A 21,528-nucleotide genomic window follows, 5' to 3' on the forward strand; every position below is an offset into this window, starting at 1 on the left:
TTAGCTCCAGCCCTCCCGGGAAGACCAGGCGGGGCCTTACTTGCAAGCACATAGAGCACCCGCTTCTCTCCTGGCCCCATCCTGTCATCTTCACTTTCACTCAGGTCTGTCTCCCCAGATTTTCACCAGGAAACCATCTGCACACAGTTCCCAATATTCCATATATTCCCAGGGAAGCCAGTCAAACACAGTGCTCCTACCCAGGGCAGTACCTGGTCCAAAATGTAATTGACATATGGACTAATAAATGGACAAATGCCCTTTTAAAGCCAAGTCTCAGAGAAGAAAATTTGTTATCATTTATATTTCCATTTCTAGTGCCTGGCACAAGGTCTGGCTACTTAATTGCTTAAATGGTCCTTCATGTGTTCTCTCTTAGAATCAAGGGAGCAGTCTTCTGGAAGCATATGGCTCCTTTCTTGATCCATCAGGTCCAAAGCGATACAAGCTAAAAGCATCAAAGGAATGTAACATTACATTACTCTGCATAATAATGAAATTCATTGCATTGTAAGAAAAAGGAAGAAAAAGTTGTAAGGCAAATCACAAAGCAAGAATCAAAGGAAGAAAAAGTTGTAAGGCAAATCACAAAGCAGTTAGAAAACACTGTGTTCTCCCCAAGAATTAAAATAATTTTAGGGTGAGCTATGTGCTATTCTAACAAATCTGTAAGGGCTTTTACAAAAGTAGTATCTTTAGGAAAATCCCCTAACTGACCTGCCTTGGAGGGTATATGCCCAAACTGAAGGATGCTGTGAGACTTGAAACACCAAGACCCCCTGGTGCCGAACCACTCTGCAGCTCTTCAGGTTATCAGAAGAAATCATTGGTTGTCCAAATAAAAGCCCCAGGGTCCTACCCTGAACTCAAGGACTTGTACTTGGGAAATGACTTAATAAGGGAAATCACAATGAGTCCCAGAAGGACCCGATGGATAAGGGCTGGAGTTTTCCAGAATAGAGTTTCAATGCGGAAATCCAGAAGATAAGGCTCCCAAGGATACAGAAGCAAAACCAGGGATATGGAAGTCAGAATAGAAACTGTGGATGTATTTAAAGAGAACCCATCTAGGAAAGGGTTGCCTTCTTAGTCAACGCACATATGTTTAGACCCTGGAAAAGTTATATTTAGTACTTGGCTCTATTTTTTTCTTTTTCAATAGAATTTATTTTTTAGAGCAGTTTTAGGTTCATGACAAAATTAAGCAGAGTATACAGAGAATCCCCATATACCCCCATCCCCACACACGCACAGCTTCCCCATTATCAACATACCCCACCAAAGCTTCCATTTGTTATGACTGGTGAACCTACCTTGATAACCTATTATCACCCAAAGTCCATAGTTTACATTGGGTTCTTTCTTGGTGTTGTACATTCTATGGGTTTGAACAAATGCATAGTAACATGTGTCTACCATTAGAGTATTATACGGAGTCGTTTCTAGACACTAAAAACTTCGGTGGGTCAATTGCTTTTTAAAATTACCCGGTCCCTCAGTAAAGAAAGTTACGTATATGTACACACGTATACACACATCTTGATATTCTGAAGTAGTGATTCTGGAGAGGTTGAGGGTTGAGAGACAGAGCAGCTATCTATTGAGGGATGGTGTTCTGGACTTCCACGTGCTAAGGGGCAATGTAACGAGAAGGGGCTCAAGTGATGTGTCAGGGAAGAGTCCCAGTGGTAAGAAACAGCTATCAATTGGGTAAGTCAAGACAGTTTCACAACAAGAATCCTGTGCTTGCCCACAACAAACCCAAAAGAGCAAGTTACATTATGTCTCCCTCAGAAAGACTCACGTTGCACATCAGTATATCAAACTCTCTAGGAAATTCCATTAGTCAAGAAAACTACCTAACTTCTTTTAAGATTGCATTCTCCGAAAACTATCTATTGATATATGCTAAATCTGTGGCACCCCACGTGAGGACTGCTACACAGCCAAGTGATGGGTTTTATTTTAATGATGGTGTGCTGTAACACAAAAGGATATTACTGGGGAGTTATGTTGTCAGAGAACGGAAGAATGACTGGAGATGTATGCCCTGTTAAGACCACGCTACAGTATTTCCATCCCATTCCATTCTTACCTGCTGTAGAATGAGGACAGTGGCTAAGGGATAGGAAAAAGAGAATCAAGAGTGTCATTGCTGAGAACGAATTGACCAGACCTGTTTACTAATTTCTGTAAGAATGGGGAAGCAGGAAGAAGGAGGTCTCATCTAATATAAAACGTTAGCATAGGAAATGACCTTTAAGATCATCTACTTTGGTTTTCACACTTGTATTTAGCTTTGGGACCTCCATACATCCAAGTTTCAAAAAGAAATCTAAAGTGCAGAACAGGAGAAAGTAGAGGCTGTGGGTGTGTTTTATCAAATAGTGGAGGAAGGAAGAGTGTAGGAGAGAAATTCCCATGCTTCCTGTTGTGAAAGTTTGGCTGGGAATTTTTAGAACATCCTAGATCTGAGAGAAGTGCCTCAAGATACAGATCTCATAACTCAAGTATTATTTTTCTCCCACTCTGAAATATTTCAGGATAACAAGTTCCAGAGGCTGGAATATTTATTTATTTATTTATTTATTCATTCATTCATTTATTAAGATTTTATTTAGTTATTTGAGAGAGCAAGAGAATGAGAGAGTGAGAGAGAGAGCATGAGAGGGGGAAGGTTGGAGGGAAAAGCAGACTCCCTGCTGACCAGGGTGCCTGATGCGGGACTCAATCCTGGAACTCCTGTAACATGACCTGATCTGAAGGCAGTTGCTTAACCAACTGAGCCACCCAAGCACCCCTCAGAGGCAGGAGTATCAAAGTCTATTTGATGTAAATAATTTTAGAGGCCTTGATTTATGATAAGACCCACACTTTGATGGTTAGAAGCAATACCTTAGAGTTGACTGAGACCAGTTCCAGGCTCTATCACCCTCTTCCACATGTTAACATCCAACAAACTACTTCTCTGTGCATACTTCAGTTTTTCCATCTATAAATTGGGTTAATAATAGGATAGCATCCATTTCCCAGGGATATTGTGAAGATGGAATGAGCTTTTCCATCAAAAATGCTTAGCACAACACCACACAAAGCAAACACATTTAGCTCACTTTTAATTAACATTAGCTCATTATTTAAGATGGTAGCTACACACGAAGCACCATGCTAGGTGAGATGAGAGAAATGGAGTAGTACAAGGTTTCTTTTAAAGTCTTCAAATACTAACTGCATTCATTTATTCAATACTTATTTTTTTCTAAGAATTTTACTCACATTATCTCTTGCAGTGATTTCAAGTATGACCACAAGGGAACAAGAGCCACATGGACCAATCCTGAGCAGATTACTTAGCCTGGCCCCCTGCCAACAGTGGTGCAATTCTACTCAGGGAAAAGACACTTGAGAATCAATGCAATGGGCCCTCCCCCAGAAGATCAGCAAGAATATCCAGCCAACACCAAGTTTGCCAGTGGCACAGAATTGCAAAACTCTAGTGCTAGGGGAATATAGCATACAGAATTCATGGGTTTTTCCCCAAGATTCTTTAGTCTTTCAATTTTATTTTTTTCTCTTTCCTTTTTCAACCAATTTCTTATTTTATCAACTCTTTTTTAAAATCTTTTTCCATTTTCATTTTTACAGTTATACCATCATTTCCTTGTATTTAATTTTATTTTTGTATATATATATACATATGTATATATACATATATATGTTTTCTTTCTTTACAATTTTGGGATGCAGGTTCTTCTAACAGAGCAAATGTAGGGCTCTGTTCCCTTCACCTGTCTGCATATTCTCTTTTCTCTTCCTCCACGCTCTTCTTCTTCCTCCTCCTTCTTGCTCATGGTTTGGTTTGGTTTTGTTTTGTAAAGTCTATTTTAAATTTTCTCACCTTTACTGGTGCTTTGTTAGTGCAGTAGGTAGTGCAACAGTCTCATAAATTTTGACCTTTACAGTTATAGTCTATCCTTCCAATGTATTTAATTCAATGTATTTAAAAATATGTTTAAATATGTGTATGTGTGTGTGTGTGTATGTGTGTAAGTTTTCCTTTCTTTATAATTTTGAGATGTAGTTTCTTCTAACAAACTGACCAAAATACACTCAGGATATAGTGTATCACTCTGCTCTGTTCACCTGTATATTCCTTCTTTTTCCCTCTTTTTTTTTTTTTTGTCTTTAAATTTTACAGTTATATTCTATCCTTTCATTATATTTACTTTTATTTTTGTACATACATAAGTTTTTCTTTGCTAACAATTTTGGGATCTAGTGTTTTAACAAATAGACCAAAATACACACAGGATTCAATGTACTGCTCTATTTTGCTCACCTATCTGATTATATTCTTGTTTTTTTTTTTTTAATTAAAAAAAATTTATTTTTGGTTTTGGGTCTCTTCTCTTTTGTGTAGTATACATTTCTCTGGGGTCATTGTTCCATTTTAGTATTTTGTTCTCTCATTTATCTTTTCATCTCTGGATAGAATAAGATGGAAAAACTCTCTTAAAAAAAGAGAAAAAGAGGTAGTACTGACTGTCAGAGACCTAATCAGTATGGACATAAGTAAGATAGTGGAACTAGAGTTCAGAATAACAATTATAAAGATACTAGCTGGGCTTGAAAAAAAGAAGGATAGAAGGCACTAGAGAATCCCTTCCTGGAGAAATAAAAGAATGAAAATCTAATCAAATCAAAATAAAAAAGGCTATTAATGAGATACAATAAAAATTGGAAGCTCTAACTGCTAGGATAAAAGAGACAGAGGACAGAATTAGTGATATAGAAGACAAAAGGATGGAGAATAAAGAAGCTGAGAAAAAAAGAGATAAATAACTATTGGATCATGAGGGGAGAATTTGAGATACATGATACCATAAAGAAAAACAATATTACTATAACTGGGATCCCAGAAGAAGAGGAAAGGGTCAGGTTGCGGGGGGTGGGGGGAAGGTATACTAGAGCAAATTATACTGGAGAACTTCCTTAATCTGGGTAAGGAAACAAGCATCCAAGTCCAGGAGGCAAAGAGAATACCCCTCAAAATCAATAAAAATAGGTCAACATCCCGACATATAATAGTGAAACTTGCAAATCTCAGAGACAAAGAGAAAATCCTGAAAGTAGCTGGGGATCAGAGGTCCATAACCTGCAACAGTAGAAACATTAGACTGGTAAGAGACATATCCACAGAGACCTGGTAGTCCAGGTGTTAAATGAGAAAAATTCAGGGTGTTAAATGAGAAAAATATGCAGCCAAGAATACTTTATCCACCTAGGATGTAACTGAAAATAGGAGAGAGAGAAAGCTTCCAGGACAAGGTGAAGCACATGTGTGGTTCAGTGAGTTAAGCCTCCACCTAGGCTCAGGTCATGATCTCAGGATCCTGGGATCAAGACATGCATTGTGCTCTCTGCTCAGCAGGGAGCCTGCTTCCCCCTCTCTTTCTGCCTGCCTCTCTGCCTACTGATGATCTCTCTCTCTGTGTCAAATAAATAAATAAAATCTTAAAAAAAAAGAAAGAAAGAAAACCTCCAGGACAAACAAAAACTAAAAGAACTTGTGATCACCAAACCAACCTTACAAGAAATATTAAAAGTGTTCCTTTAAGCTAAGAGAGAACCCCAAAATAACATAGACCAGACAGGAACAAAGACAATATACAGAAACAGTGACTTTACAGGTAATAAAATGGCACTAAATTCATATCTTCCAATAGTTACCCTGAATGTAAATGGGCTAAAAGCCACAATCAAAAGAACAATGTGTCAAATTGGATAAAAAAGCGAGACCCATCAATACACTGTCTGTAAGAGACTCATTTTAGACCCGAAGATACCTCTAGATTGAAAGCAAGGGGATGGAAAGCCATTTACAATGCTAATGGACATCAAAAGAAAGCTGGGGTGGCAATCATTATATCAGACAAATTCAATTTTAAACCAAAGACTGTAATAAGAGATGAGGAAGGATGTTATTTCATAATAAGGGGTCTATCCAACAAGAAGATCTAACAACTGTAAATATTTATGCCCCTAACATGGGACCAGCCAATTATAAAGCCCAACTAAGTACAAAATCAAAGAACCACACTGATAATTATACAAAAATAGTAGGGAACTTTAACATCAGCCTCACGTCAATGGACAGATTGTCTAAACAGAAGTTCAACAAGGAAATAGGGCTTTGAAAGATACACTGGACTAGATGGACTTCACAGATATATTCAGAACATTCCATCCTAAAACAACAGAACACACATTCTTCTCGAGTGCAGATGGACCACTCTCTAGAATAGATCACATACTGGTCACAAATCAGGTCTCAACTGGTACCAAGAGATTGGGATCATCCCCTGCATATTTACAGACCATAATGCTTTGGAACCAGAAGTCAATCACAACAGGAAGTTTAGAAAGAACTCACATACATGGAGGCTAAAAAGCATCCTGTTAAAGAATGATTGGGTCAACCAAGAAATTAAAGAAGAAAGTAAAAAGTTCATGGAAACAAATAAAAATGAAAACACAACTGTTCAAAAACATGCAACAAAGATGGTCCTAAGAGGGAAATATATAGCAATAAAGCTTTTATCAGGAAACAAGAAAGGTCTCAAATACACAATCTAATCTTCATTGAAAGGAACTAAAGAAAGAACAGCAAATAAAGCCTAAACCCAGCAGGAAAAGAAAAATAATAAAGATTAGTGCAGAAATCAATGAAATAGAAACGAAAAGAAGAGTAGAACAGATAAATGGAACTAGGATCTGGTTATCTGAAAGAATTAATAAGATTGATAAATACCTGGCCAGACTAATCAAAAAGAAAAGAGAAAGGACCCAAATAAAATTGCAAATCAAAGAGGAGAGATCACAAATAATACAAACAATTTTAAGAACATATTATGAGAAACTCTATGCCAACAAATTAGGCAATATGGAAGTAATGGATTCATTCCTAGAGACATAAAACTACCAAAACTTAAACAGAAGAAATAGAAAACCTGAACAGACTCATAACCATCAAGGAAATTAGAGTAGTAATCAAAAATCCCCAAAAAACAAGAGTCCAGAACCTGACAAATTCCCTGGGAATTCTACCAAACATTCAAAGAAGAAATAATACCTATTCTCCTGAAACTGTTCCAAAAAACAGAAATGGAAGGGAAACTTCCAAACTCTTTCTATGAAGCCAACATTACCTTGATCCCAATAACCAGACAAAGACTCCACCAAAAAGGAAAATTACAGACCAATATCCCTAATGAACATGAATGCAAAAATTCTCACCAAAATACCAGACAATAGGATCCAACAGTCCACTGAAAGGATTATTCACGTCAACCAAGTGGGATCTATTCCTAGGCTGCTAGGGTGATTCAACATCCACAAATCAATCAATGTGTTACACTACATAAATAAAAAAAGGGACAAGAACCATATGATCCTCTCAATAGATGCAGAGGAAGCATTTGACAAAGTACAGCATCCTTTCTTGATTAAAATTCTTCACAGTGCAGGGATAAAGGGAACATACTTCAAAATCATAAAAGTCATAAAAAGCCCACAGCAAATATTTTCAATGGGGGAAAACTGAGAGCTAGTCCTCTAAGGTCAGGAAGATGGCAGGGATATTCACTATCACCACTGCTAGTCAACATAATACTAGATGTCCTGGCCTCAGAAATCAGACAACGAGAAGAAATAAAAAGCATCCAATCAATGAAGAAGTCAAACTCTCACTTTTTGCAGACGATATAATACCTTTTGTAGAAAACCCAAAAGGCTCCACCCCCAAACTGCTAGAACTCATACAGGAATTCAGTAAAGTGGCAGGATATAAAGTCAATGCACAGAAATCAGTTGCATTTTTATACACCAACAACAAGACAGAAGAGAAATTAAGGAACTATTCCCATTTACAATTGCACCCAAAACTGTAAGATACTTAGGAATAAATCTAACCAAAGGGACAAAGAATGTCAGAAAACTATAGAACACTCATGAAAGAAATCAAGGAAGACACAAAGAAATGGAAAAACGTTCCATGCTCATGGATTGGAAGAACAAATATTGTGAAAACATCTACGCTACCAAGAGCAATTTACACATTCAATGCAATCCCTATCCGAATACCATCGACTTTTTTTTTTTTTTCAAAGAAATGGAACAAATAATCCTAAAATATATATGGAACCAGAGAAGACCCAAAATAGCCAGAGGAATGTTGGAAAAGAATACCAAAGCTGGTGGCATCACAAATCTAACTTCAAGCTCTGTTACAAAGCTGTAAGCATCAAGAGAGTATGGTACTAGCTCAAAAACAGATGCATAGATCAATGGAACAGAATAAAGAGCCCCAAAATGGACCCTCAACTCTATGGTCAACTAATCTTTGACAAAGTAGGGAAAAGTATCCAATGGAAAAAAGACAGTCTCTTCAACAAATTGTATCAGGAAAATTGGACAGCCACATATGGAAGAATAAAACTGGACTATTTCCTTATACTATACACCAAAATTGACTCCAAGTGGATAAAAGACCTAGTGTGAGGCAGGAATCCATTAAAACTCTTGAGGAGAACACAGGCAGCATCCTTTGTGACCCTGGCCACAGCAACTTCTTGCTAGACACATCTCCAAAGGCAAGGGAAACAAAGGGGAAAATGAACTATTGGAACCTCATCTAGATAAAAAGGTTTTGCAGATCAAATGAAACAATCAACAAAACAACAAGACCACAGATAGAATGGGAGAAGATATTTGCAAATGACATAACAAATAAAAGGCTAGTATCCAAAATCTATAAAAAACTTATTCAAACTCAACACTCAAAGAGAAAGGACCCATCAAGAAATGGGCAGAAGACAAGAATAGACATTTCTCCAAAGAAGACATACAAATGGTCATCAGACACATGAAAAAGTGCTCAACATCATTCCGCATCAGGGAAATACAAATCAAAAACCACAGTGAGATACCACTTCACATCAGTCAAAGTGGCTAACATTAACAAGTCAGGAAATGACAGGTACTGGCAAGGATGAGGAGAAAGGGGAACCCTAGAACACTGTTGGTAGGAATGCAAACTGGTGCAGCCACTCTGGAAAACAATATAAAGGTTCCTCGAAAAGTTGAAAATAGAGCTACCCTACGACCCAGAAATTGTGCTACTGGATATTTACCCCTAAGATACAAATGAAGTGATCCTAAGGGGTACATGCACCCCAATGTTTATAGCAGCAATGTTCACAATATCCAAACTATGGAAAGAGTCCAGATGTCCACTGACAGGTAAATGGATAAAGAAAATGTGCCATATGTATACAAGGGTGTACTAAAAAAAAAAAAAAGGAAAGAAAGACAGAAATCTTGCCATTTTCAATGATGTGGATGGAACTAAAGGGTATTATGTTAAGCAAAATAAGTCAGAGAAAGATAATTATCATATGATCTCACTCATATATAGAATTTAAGAAACAAAACAGAGGATCATAGGGGAAGAAAGGAAAAAATAAAACAAGATAAAATCAAAGAGGGAGACAAACCATAAAAGGCTCTTAAGCATAGGAAACAAACTGAGGGTTGCTGGAGGAGAGGAATAGGGGGGTAGGGTCACAGGATGATGGACATTAAGGAGGGCACTTGATATAAAGAGCAGTGGGTATTATATAAGATTGATAAATCACTGACCTCTCGCTCTGAAACCAATAAAACATATGTTAATTAATTAAATTTAAATCTAATAAAAATAAATCATGGTTAAAAAAATAAAGTATGTTCAGAAATTCTTAGACATTCTCTTCAAAAAATAGAGCCTGATTCTCCTCCTCTTGAGTAAAGGCTGGACCAAGTAGTTCACGTCCAACAAGAAGAATAGGCAAGAGTGATGATCTGTGATTATCGAGACCAGGGCACAAAAGGCATGTAGCCTCTCCTGGCTTTCCTGGATCACTTACTCCCTTGGGTTGTTAGGAACAATCCAGCAGTCTCATGAAGATATCCATGTTGCCAGGCACCAAGGCCTCCTCCCTCATAGCCAGCTCTAACTTGCCAGTTGTGTGAGGGACCCACCACGGAAGCAAGTCCTCCATCCCCAGTCAAGCCTTCGGATGATGGCAGCCTTGCCAACACTTGATGGCAGCTACATGAGAGAGAGTGAGCTGGAACCACCCAGATTAAGCTGTTCTCCAATTCTCTGAGCCACAGAAATTCTGTGAGATGATCAATTCTTTTAAACCACTAGATTGGGGGGTTTAATTTGTTAGGCAACTGATCCTTAAAAAGCCCCTGAGACAGATATATTGTTACCCATTTTGTAAAAGAGCAAATCGAGGGCAGAGAGGTCACTTCGTTTCAATTCACCCAGTTGGTATGTGGTGAGAGGTGCACTTCAAACTCAGATCTGCAGTTTCCAGGCTCCAGGGTATTCCCGCTCCCAACACTGTGCCTCCAATGGCCAAGTCAACAATACAGACAGCACTTGGAAGGCAGCACCATAAGGACCCAGAGCCTCTGGGAGGCTTTGTGGTTGGGTCTGCCTGCTTTCTGAAACCAGAACAGGGAATGAGAAAGAAGGACCCTCTCCCCCCAACCACCACCTTTCCCCTTACACACATGTCAATCCAAGAGTCCCTATAATCCAAGAAGGGTTATATGAGGAAGGCAGCAATCACTCTAACACACACACAGACACACACACACGCCAACCCAAGGGTCCCTAAGAAGGGCTTGTATGAGGAAGGCAATGACCACAAACAAACAAGCGCGCGCGGACACACACACACACACACTGGATCACTTAAGACACCCGACAGATGCTACAGCATGAGGATAAAACCATGGAGAAAAAATAAGCTGAGACTATCCCTTGCTCTCATAAGATCCACATTTGCAGCTTTTAGGATTCCTGAACAAAATCAGACCTCCCAGAACTAACTTTTAAATGCCGCATTTCTAACACTTCCCACAGGCTGGAGAAAGCAAGAAGCAGGCAAATCTGGGGCTGTGCTCTGCGGATGCTTGCCTGATCTCGCAAGGTGCATCTTGAGTGTGCTACATTCCTTCTCTCCCAGGTGCAATCTAAATCATCACCTCTGTCCCATTTTTCTTTAACTTCTTTGAGTTTGGCAGATATGAGGATTGAGCCCTAGATCATGCCTTCAGGTTTATGAGGACAGTAATCTGTCATCAGCCCCTGCTGTGCCTTTTATCGGGCTCCGGTTGCACAAATTCCCCGGACTTTTACTTTTTGACAGCTGGAGGACTTTTCTCATCTCTAACCACGAAGACTCAACTCCATTCTTTTCTTTTGTGACAACACAATATGCTATTTTTTTTCTGCCCCTGGGAAAAGAAGAAAGCATAGAGCTTGCTTCCTAAAAAGAAAAGGCTGTAGAAGTTTTATCATAACACTTGCCGCCCTTCAAGGAGAGAGGCATGGGGAGTAGGCAGGATGGGGAAGTGGGTGCTTCTTTAGGTCCGTGCCTGATATCAATGCATCCAGCCCCATGTTTTGATTTTGATCTGCCACCCTCCAAAACTGCATATAGCAGAAACACTACTGTGCAAAATTAGAGCAGTGGCATGATACAGTAGTGAAACACACAGCCTCCAGAACAAGCATGCACATTTTTAAAGTACTCAGAAGAATTTCTGGCAAACTGTAACCACTCCGTAATGTTAGATTCATATAGATAGGTTACATCTTTTGAACACTCCCATTTCTTTTGAGATCTACCTCTCCGCTCAGATGGGGGTTTTCATTTCCTTATTTAATTCTCAAAAACAAAACAAAACAAAAAACCCAAACACCATATTAAGGTATAAGAGTCCAAAAGAAAACTTTGGACTAGTCTCCCCATCTCCCGTATTCAGACCTAGAAATTTATTTTAAAGACAGAATGTTTTGAATATGCAGACATCGGCATAAACTCTTTCCTTAATGTTCTCGAAGTTTAACCTGCAAGGGATTACTTGACTAGACTGTAGACATACAATTACAAGCCCTGATATCAAGGGACAACATAAAGTATTTTCAAGCACAAAGCTGCCCATCCCTGATTTTTAGTCTCTATTTTTACTTGAGAATCTAACCCTATCGAAGTGCTGAGTCCCTTTGTTAAATTCAGCTGTGCATAAGATGTGACTTCCCTAGTAAACGAAGTTCCTACATCTCATGCCTGGAGGATTATAACAAATTGTGACACATTTCCTTTCTTAGCTCTGCATACATAGCCAGTGGCCGGGGTGGGTGGTTGCAAGGGTCATTCTTTTCCAGAACTGGTTGAAGAAGGAAAGTGTGGAGTCAGCAATAGGTCTTTGGTAATAATCATTTCCACAAATGTACTGTGCAAAATGTACTGAACAAAATGCCTTGGCTACATTTTTTTTTTACATTTTTTTAAAGGTTTATTTATTTTAGAGAGGGAGAGAGGGGAGAGGAGAGAGAGAATCCCCAGCAGACTCCCCGCCAAGCATAGAGTCCAACCCCAGGGCCCTGAGATCATGACCTGAGCCAAAATCAAGAGTCCAGTGCATACCCAACTGAGTCATCCAGGTGCCTCAGACCTTGGCTACTTTTTTTCATTGATTCTACCCAGTGTAGCTCATGCTGTAGACTCAGGAACCAGCTCTGCTGACTCCACCCATTTTTTTCATACCCACAAAAAAATGAAAATTCAGTGAGGACTTTCTAGTATGAGAACAGTGCTTTGTCAAGTCCACTGATCCATGAGGCCAGTGGCACCTGGATTCCTTAGAATTATATGCTGATTACTCAATTGATTAGTTATACCAACTCTACTTCTAATACCTGCCTTTTTATGACACACACAGACACTCAAATGGGATTGGTTCCTACCTCTCACTTCTTCTTAACAACAATGGCCAAATTTACTTTCATGCAAAGCCTAGCTTCTACTGTTTTCTAGTCTCGCATGAATTAAAGTCACCTGGAGAACCTGTTACACCATAGATTGTTGGGCCCTACCCCTCTGGCTTTTGAGTCAGTAAGTCTGGTTGGGACCCATGAATTTCAACTTTTAACCAGCTCCCAGGTGAAGTTCATGCTATGGGTCCGGGACTCAGACTTTAGGAACACCTGCTCTAGTTTACAAAAGATGGTACAGGATTCTGGTCTTTTGTGGGTTATGTCCCCAAGATAAATGTATAGAATTCCTAACCTTAGATATTGATGAAGGTGATGTTATCTGGAAATTTCAAACTAAAGTGAAGTAATACTGGGTTGGGGGAGCCCTAAATCTAATGACTGGTACCCTTAGAGAAAAGAGAGATTTAAAATCAGAGACATCTCACGAGGAACAAGACCATGTGATGACGAAGGCCAAGATCAGGGTGATGTAGCCACACACCAAGGATCCCTGACGGCTGCCAACAACCACTAGAAACCAGAAAGAAATAAGAGAGGATTCTTCCCTAGGGACTTCAGAGAAAGTATGGCCTTGCCAACACTATCAGACTTCCAGCCTCCAGGAAGTGAAGGATAAATTTGTTGTTTTAAGCCACCCAGATGGTTGGACCTTGCTATGGCAACCATAGGAGACTACCACCTAGCCATTGTGGAGATGAGTAATTAACTCAATTTTTCATCCTTCCCTGCACACATCCTTGTCCTGGCTTCTCCATGGCCATAGTGTATTTCCTCATGCCTTGACTATTTGATTGGCCACGTGACTTACCGTGACAAATGACAAAAGGGAAGAAGTGAACACGCCCCAGCTCTGAGCCAGGCCTTAAGAGTCTTGCATACTGGGGTGCCTGGGTGGTTCAGTGGCTTAAGCAGCTGATTCCTGACCTTGACTCAGGTCGTGATCTCAGGGTGGGGAGACGGAGACCCTCATCGGGTTCCCTGCTCAGCAGGCAGTCTGTTTCCCATTCTCTCTCTCCTTCTCTCTCTGCTTCTCCCCACCAACCCTCCTGTCCAATCATGTTTTCTGTCTAAAATAAAAATAAGTCAAGAATAAAGTCTCACATGCTTCCTTTTGCCCTTTATTCCTCTGCTGTCACTACAAAAATAGCTGTCCCTCATGGAGCCACTGCCCCTACACTCTAAGGTAGAGCTACTCCAACCTATCCACGAATCCGAAGCATGAAGTACAGCTGTCCCAGCCTCTTCCCCTTAAGGCGGATCCACCAACCCAAGCTAAGCCTGAAGCAACAGAAACCTTCCTATCCCACCACCCACGCCCACCTAAAAAACGCCTTGGCATGGACCCGGGTTCTAGACATTGTTCTGCATGGTGTGACCTGAGCATGCTATTTCTCTGCCCCAACTGTGAAATGAGAAGGCTTGGATGAACGTGTCTGGAAGTCATTTTTTGGGTTGACTCCAGATGTAGAAATATCAACTTTTTACCAGCGTGGAACATTAGAATAAAAACAAAATATAAACTTGAAGTTTCATTGGGGAGAATGTAGACCTAATCATGACTGGGTGGTATATTCATGTGCTCTTTCAATCAGTCACCATTTGTAAACCACATGATACACGTATTATGTAATTATTACGTGGCAAGCAGTACTCGTGGCCCGAAACCTCAAAGGCGAGCAAACCAGAGTTCACCCCTGCCCTCATGGAGCCAGTGGAAGCACTCACATTATTTCCATGAAACCCGGTCTGAGTCTCCTAGCAAGGGAGCAGAGGGAGTGGAGAGGACGCCCACATTCAAGAGGTTTGTTGCAAGAAGCCATGACGAGCCTCAGTGACAGGTTAAGGGAACATGTAATAGAGGAGAATGCCAAATATCTTTCTCACCCAGGCATTTTGATCTCTATCCCCTTAATGAGATTGCTCAATAGAAGCTTCAGATTAGAATCTCTTGAAGTACTTGAAAAACTTGGAAAAAGGAAAAAAGTGCTAGGGGTGGGAGTCCTACCTCCTGGGATTCTGATTTACTTTGTGAGCATTAAAGTCATTATCTTGGGCACCTGGGTCACTCAGTGGGTTAAAACCTCTGCCTTCGGCTCGGGTCATGATCTCAGGGTCCTGGGATCGAGTCCTGCATCTGGCTCTCTGCTCAGCAGGGAGCCTGCTTCCCCCCTCTTTCTCTCTGCCTGCCTCTCTACCTACTTGTGATCTCTGTCAAATAAATTGAAAAAAAAAATCTTTAAAATCATTATCTTTTAAGCGTCCCTACCCCCCAAAATAGGTCTGCTGTCAATAGGATACATCCTGTATTAGTTTCTATTGCTGCATAACAAATTAAACAAATTAACAAAAAGAAAATAAGCAAATTTAGCAGCTTAAAGAAATATTGATTTACTAGCTCACAGTTCTGTAGCTCAGCGGAATGTGTGGGCTCACCTGTGTTCTCCGTTCAGGTTTTACAAGACCTAAATCAAGGTGTCAGGGGGGTTGAATGCTTATCTGAAGCCTCTGGGGAAGAACCCATTTCCAGCCTCATTCAAGTTGTTAGCAGAATCCAGTTCCTCATAACTACAGGACTGAGGCCCCCTTTCCTTTGCTGGCTGACTGCCAGGAGCCACCTGTATCCCTACTCACATGCCTCTCTCTTTAAAGGAGTAACCTGTGTGTTGAGTCTTCCTCGTGCCTAGAATCTCTTTGAATTCCTCTTCTGCCCTTCCCTTTTGCTCCCAGTAGAAAATTCTTTCTTGATTGATTACACTGGGCCCACCCGGATAATCTTCCATTTTTAAGATTTTAACAGAATACAATCACAGGAAGAAAGACTCATTACATTCCCTGGTTCAGGGGATTTGGGTATGGAATCCTGAGAGTGATTTTTAGAAATTCTGTCTACTATATGTGATCGAGGTAAGTGCCAGGCCCTTAGGAGGTCCTCCTAAGGAGGAATGGAGTCAACTGTCACTTTACTGTGGCAAAGAAAGAGAAAGTATAGATGATCAAAGATTAGCTGATAAATGGGTCATTTATCATACTTAATTGAATCGAAGCATACATTACTTTTTAAAAATTTTTATGGAAGTATCTCTTACACACACACACACACACACACTGTTCCACAAATCAGATATAGATGGCCCAATACCTTTTCACAAACAGTATACATCTGTGAAAACACCATGCAGCTCAAGAATCACAACATCCCAGATGCCCTCATGGGGTTTCTTTCCAGCCACTAACCATTCCCTGTGCTTATATTCCCCTTTCATACACTTAGGGGAACCCCTATCCTGACTTCTAATGCCATAGAGTTATCTGACCTGGTTTCTGAAATATGAATAAATAAATAAATAAATGAACAATAGGTAGATAGAGTCACACAATATATATTTTTGCCTGGCTTTTTTTGTTCAACATTCTGCCTGTGTGTTGTGGTAGACAGGCTCTAAGATAACCCCCCATGATCTCCCTTTGAGTAGCTTGCCTCTAACTAATAGAACATGAAAACATAGAGGGGATGGTGCTTCTAAGATTAGGTAACAAGCGGTTGTGACTTCCATCTTACTAGCAAACTCTACTTAGCCTTCATAGCTTGTGTGCTTTGATGAAGCAGGCTGCCCTATTGGAGAAGCTCTTGTAGAAAAGTAGTGAGGCTGGTCTCTGGCCAACAGCCAGCAAAAAACCGAGGCCCTCTGTCCAACAGCCTGACAGGAAGTGAATTCTGCCAACTAGCACATGAACTTGAAAGCTTACCTTTCCCAAGTTGAACCTTCATATGATGTTGGCCCACCAACACCTTCACTGAAGCCTGTAAAAGACCATGAAGCAGAAAGCCCAGCTCAGCTGTGCCCAAATCTCTGTCCCACAGAAGTAGAGATCAGAAATGGGTGTTAATTTTTGCCTCAATTTTGAGGTGATGTGTTACCATCAACAGATACCTAATGGATCTATTTGTGTTGTTGTATATAGTTGTAATTCATTCATTCTCACTTCTTTATAGTAGGATTTGGTAAAACTTTTTTCTGTAATGATCAGACAAGAGATATTTTAGGTGTTCCTGGCCAAAAAGCAAAACTGAAGTTATCATGTAGCTGCTTCTATATAATTTTCACATGTCACAAGATATTCTTTTCCCTCCCAACCACTTAAACATGTAAAAACCATACTTAGCTCATGAACAAGACTCAGAGAGGCAGTATACCATATTGGGTCCATAGGCTATAGTTTGCTAACCCGTATGGGGTGGTTTATTTAAACCATAATTCATTAATCTATTGTTGATGAACATGTGGGCTGTTTCCAGTTTGTAGCCATGACAAATAATGTAGCCACGAACATTCCTGTATAGGTCTTTTGGAAACATGTATACATCTGCCTGCTACCTACACTCACAAGGGAACTGCTACGTCACGGAATAAGCATTATTTAGCTTAATATGCCAAATGGCTTTCCAAAGTGGTTGTATCGATTTGTCCACCACCAGCAGGACTCACAAGTCCTTGCTGCTCCACAGTCTTGCCAAGAGTTGGTATTTTCTGTCTTTTCCTTTTGGCGATTCTAATGAGAACTGTTTCATCCTATCCCCAGGTGATCAGCCAAAATTGAAAGCCCCCAACTTAACTTCTCCTTATCCTTTATTAGGTTAAGCCATGTGATACTGCTCTATTTCTACATTTTAAAAAAATTCAATATTGGCTATTTCTTATGGCTAAACTAATATTTCCTTCACATCTCATTTACATTTATACTAAAAATGAAATTCAAACTAGAATGCACATCAACTAGGAAGGATCTGGAAGATGTGAACTGAAATAAAGTTTTTAAATTAAAAATGGATTTCAGTGTCTTTTCCATTTTAGTATCACCCAGATCCTAAAAGCTTGAAGACAGACCAATGCTTTTCATTTTCATTGCACATGAAAATCACCTGTGGGTTTTTAAAATTTAAGTGTCCCTAGCCAAACATTCAGAAATCCAGATTCTGTGAGATTAAGATGAGGATAAGAATATGTGTTTGTAAAAGGTTAGTGGACTGAGAAGGTCAAGAATCATCCCTTTGCTGGTCCCTTGGCTTTCTTTTACAAATGCTTTATCTAGGGAAAGACTTCTATGAGAGGGGGTAGAAAGCACCTGGATTTCAGTTCCTTCCAGATGGTTATGAATTAGATTGGAAAAATTATTGTATCCATGGCAAATACCCATTGTGTCTCACTGAGCAGGTCTCGGGCTACTGTGCCAAGGATGGAAGTTTGGATTTGATTTGCACACAGCTCTATGGACACACAGTTAAAATATCACCGATGGCATTTAATAGTTACACACAGGTATTTTTAAAAGCACCCAGACACAGCCATATTACCCAATCATAGTAGGATGAGGCACATACTTAGTGACCAGAAAAACAGTGGTGCACATACACACTCAAAATTATTTTTTTTAAAAAATTTATGACCGGGACAAAATCTAAGTGGTTGTCTTTATGGGAAGAATCAAATCTTTGTACTTCCTTATTTTCCAGAGTAGTTCTTATAAATATATACATTTTGGGGTCGGGGATAGATATAGATATAGATATAGATACACACACATACATGCAAGGAGGTAGAAGAACTGGGTGCAAACTGGAAGTGGCGCCATTCGAATTTCCAAGCTCGAAGCCTTTAAAAGACTTACTACAGCCCTGAGTCAGATTTTTCGTCCAAGATCATCCCCTTAGCTCTATCAGCCATAACGCCAATTGCATTTCCGCGTGCAAGGGGGAAAAAAAAAAAAAAAAAAAAAGTTTGGGAACTTCCATTTTTATCAGTGTTGACCAGCTCTGGAATTCTATTGCCTTCCACGTGATTCTTTCCCCTGTCTGCGTACAGCACCCCCAATGCCTGGAGTTAGGACACAGGGTTGAAAGACCACGCGCCTTCTTAGGCGCTGTTAATGATTAGGCCCTATCACAGACCGCCAATGGGCTTCCAGGCCAAAGGAGCTGAAAGCCTCCTCGGTGGGAAGCAAGACAGCTTTCCATCATCAGACAGACATCCTCAGGTGGGATCCGGTTCCTAGGTTTGGTTCCTAACAACCCCTTGAGGATGATGCCCGTTCGGGATTCTTAAGCCATCGCCCACCCATTTTAGGTGTTTATCCACCTGCACCACCTGGCGGGTCCGAGGACCGCTCTATCACCTGGCGGCATTCTCTGGAACTCCGAGAATCCCCCCGGGCGCCGAGGGAACAACTTTCTATCGCACCTTGTGCAGCGGCTCTCTGGAGGGAACCACAGCCAGCGGGTGGCTCTGCTTTCCTCACTAAATGGTTAGCCAAACAGCCCGCGAATAAGGCCAGAAGATCCCACCACAGACGCCGCCGCCTCCAGCCCCCCAGCACAAGCCCTACCTGGTGCTTACCCGCTTGCAACTGCCAGCGAAGAGCTCAATCTCGGGTCTCTATTCAGCGCCGAACGAAGCCCAGCGCAGGGCAGCTTGGGAAATGTAGTCCCGGCCACGTCCCGGGGTCGCCGGCTTCGCCCACGCGGCCCCCCGAGGAGGGATTATTCTACCTGAGCCGGCTGCAGCCAGAGGGGCAGTCCGAGTGTGGAGAAGGGGCCGTCCCCCGAGGAGGATTCGGGGTGCTCTCCCGGGTCGGAGGGAGGGAGGGAACTACACTTCCCAGTCCGCCCTGCGCGGAGCCGGAGCCGGCAGCCTCGCTTTGCGTGACCGCGGCAGGTTGGTCCTAGAGCAGATGAGCGCAGAATATTTAGGCGAGAGCGCGAGGAGGGGGGAGCGCGGGGCAGGAGGAGTATCTCGGCCGAGAAAATTATGCATGCGTTAGGGAAGCTCTGAGAGAATGGCTGTGGAAGGTAAGGGACGCTTGGGCATTTTAAGCTCCCTCTTACCCGCGCACCCCGATACACACATCCCTGATGAATCCCGGGGAACGTGGGGAGGAGAGGAAAGAGGGTGGTGGCGAGCGGGCCCTTTCTTCCCACACCTCTTGGCACTCACCTGAGCCACGGAAGGCCAGTAGGCGCTTTCTTCAGTTGCTTTGGAAAGACATGTAGGTGCGCAGGACTTTGGGGTTGGAGGCGAAGAGGACCCCTAATGCGACACGGTGTACTGGAAATGGGGGGAAAGCCGAAGAGACCGGCATGAGGTCTCAGCCCCGAGGTGCCCCTTTCGCTGTCCCCGTTCACTGGAGGCGGCTGGGTGGCCACGGGGCTGGGGATACTCGTTTTGCCCCCCACACGTGGTAGAGGACCCCAGCCAGGTGCCTCATCGGGAAGCATGGTCTTCGATTGGGTCCAGGACCCCTGTCGTGCGCGCCGGGCAGCGGAGGCAGCAGATGTACTCAGAGGGTGGAGGTGACCCTACACCTGCCTCTGTTTATACGACCATCCCAGGGTTAGCAAAGTTTACAGAAAAGAAATGGAATCCGCCAGGAATTAAAAAGAACAACCAGTCCCTTCCATGTGGGTGAATCCTTTTCTTCCAAGACCACCTTCCTCTCTTCTAATATAATTTTAGCCTCTGGCTTTGCAGTTTTGGCTCTATAATACTGTCTCCTCTGAACCTCCTGGGGGAAAGCAGGGGCAGGAGGTTTGTGAGGGATCCCAAGTTTTCCTTTCAGATTCTTGTTCCCTTGTAACAGAGACTTTTTTGGGGGGAGGGTAGTTTATGGGGGGGGGGGCGGAATATGCGGGCCAGATGTGTTTGCGGCGTCAAATTAGAGGTCAAACTGCGCCTGAATAATAAAATGCAATAATCCTGGGACTGAAGGAAAACCTACAGTTCCCCCCAGAGTTATGGCTTCTGAGTGTGGCTCAGGTAAGAGGGGAACTGGGGCAGGAAAAAGAGGGCATGCCTGCCAGCGCATCTGGCTCCTTGCCAAGGGGAAATGAGCCTGTTCCTTGTAGGCTAGAGGCAAGAGGGAACCACAAGGCTTGCTTTCCTCTCTCCTCCCTGCCCCAAGAGAGAGCAACTGAACTACTCCGATTCCTGCTCTCATTATAATTACTTAACCATCTGAAGTAGTAACAACCCAGTATTTCTGTTCAGTACCTTAACTCAAACTGTTGCCTTTGGGCTGAGGTTCAGAGTGCCCTAGATGGTTACTTTTAGTTATATTTACATCTATGGTTTTTAAAATGTGTCTGTAACAGACATGGCTTTGAAAAAAAAAATAGACAAAGATGTTTCTAAGTTTTCACTACTGTGAAAATGTAATATTAAGGTGAGAATCTGGCTTTCTGCATCGTAAGTGGTAAGTGAAGCAAGACTTCAGATGAGTGGAAAAAAGATAAAAAAAAAAAAAAAAAAAAAAAAGATAAAGTTCATCCTGAGCTTCAGGCCAAAGTTAGGTTAACCTGCGGTACCCCTTCTGCCCACCCTTAAGATGACCTTGATTATCCCCTCTTCTCTGCACTTTTCTGTGTTCCCAAGTGAGGGACACTCCCACTGGTTGCCAGTCCGCGGTGTATTTGAAAACCATTTCCTGTTCAGTGTAAGAAGTATAAAATTAGTCATATTTCTTGTCTGATGGGTTATTATACCAGCAAAGGCAGACCTTGTGAGAAAACAAGAGCTTTGGAATGAAGTACACGTAGACTGCAGAGGCTTTTTTTTTCCCCCCCTAGAGACTTTTTGGTT

At 41.6% G+C, this 21,528-nt stretch overlaps 1 protein-coding gene and 2 long non-coding RNA genes across 15 annotated transcripts in view; 1 reads left to right on the forward strand and 2 right to left on the reverse strand.

The window, feature by feature from the left end:
• Nucleotides 1–19,511, reverse strand: part of LOC309860174 — a 274,988-nt gene extending 255,477 nt beyond the window's left edge. For 3 of the 10 annotated variants that reach the window (XR_014309209.1, XR_014309210.1, XR_014309211.1), the window contains exons 1-2: nucleotides 19,291–19,510; nucleotides 16,646–16,700 (exon numbers count right to left, since the gene is read on the reverse strand). This is a non-coding gene — a long non-coding RNA (uncharacterized lncRNA). Of the gene's footprint in view, nucleotides 1–16,645; nucleotides 16,701–19,279 lie in introns of all 10 variants that reach the window. The other 7 variants (XR_014309214.1, XR_014309217.1, XR_014309208.1 and 4 more) reach the window with 6 other exon arrangements.
• LOC309860175 lies at nucleotides 289–768 on the reverse strand. The gene is made up of 2 exons (XR_014309218.1): nucleotides 718–768; nucleotides 289–448 (listed from the first exon to the last, which is right to left on the reverse strand). It is a non-coding gene; the product is annotated as an uncharacterized lncRNA (long non-coding RNA).
• Nucleotides 19,512–19,576: 65 nt separating the features above from the next.
• SAMD12 (sterile alpha motif domain containing 12) overlaps nucleotides 19,577–21,528 on the forward strand; it is a 378,982-nt gene continuing 377,030 nt past the window's right edge. For 2 of the 4 annotated variants that reach the window (XM_082721798.1, XM_082721795.1), the window contains exon 1: nucleotides 19,577–19,742. In XM_082721798.1, coding sequence (XP_082577924.1) covers nucleotides 19,730–19,742 — 13 coding nt within the window. In that variant the 5' untranslated portion in view covers nucleotides 19,577–19,729. The remainder of the gene's footprint in view (nucleotides 19,743–21,528) is intronic. The other 2 variants (XM_082721796.1, XM_082721797.1) reach the window with 1 other exon arrangement.

This window comes from Mustela nivalis (genome assembly GCF_964662115.1).
Source record: "Mustela nivalis genome assembly, chromosome: 2".
NCBI classification, from domain to species: Eukaryota; Metazoa; Chordata; class Mammalia; order Carnivora; family Mustelidae; genus Mustela; species Mustela nivalis.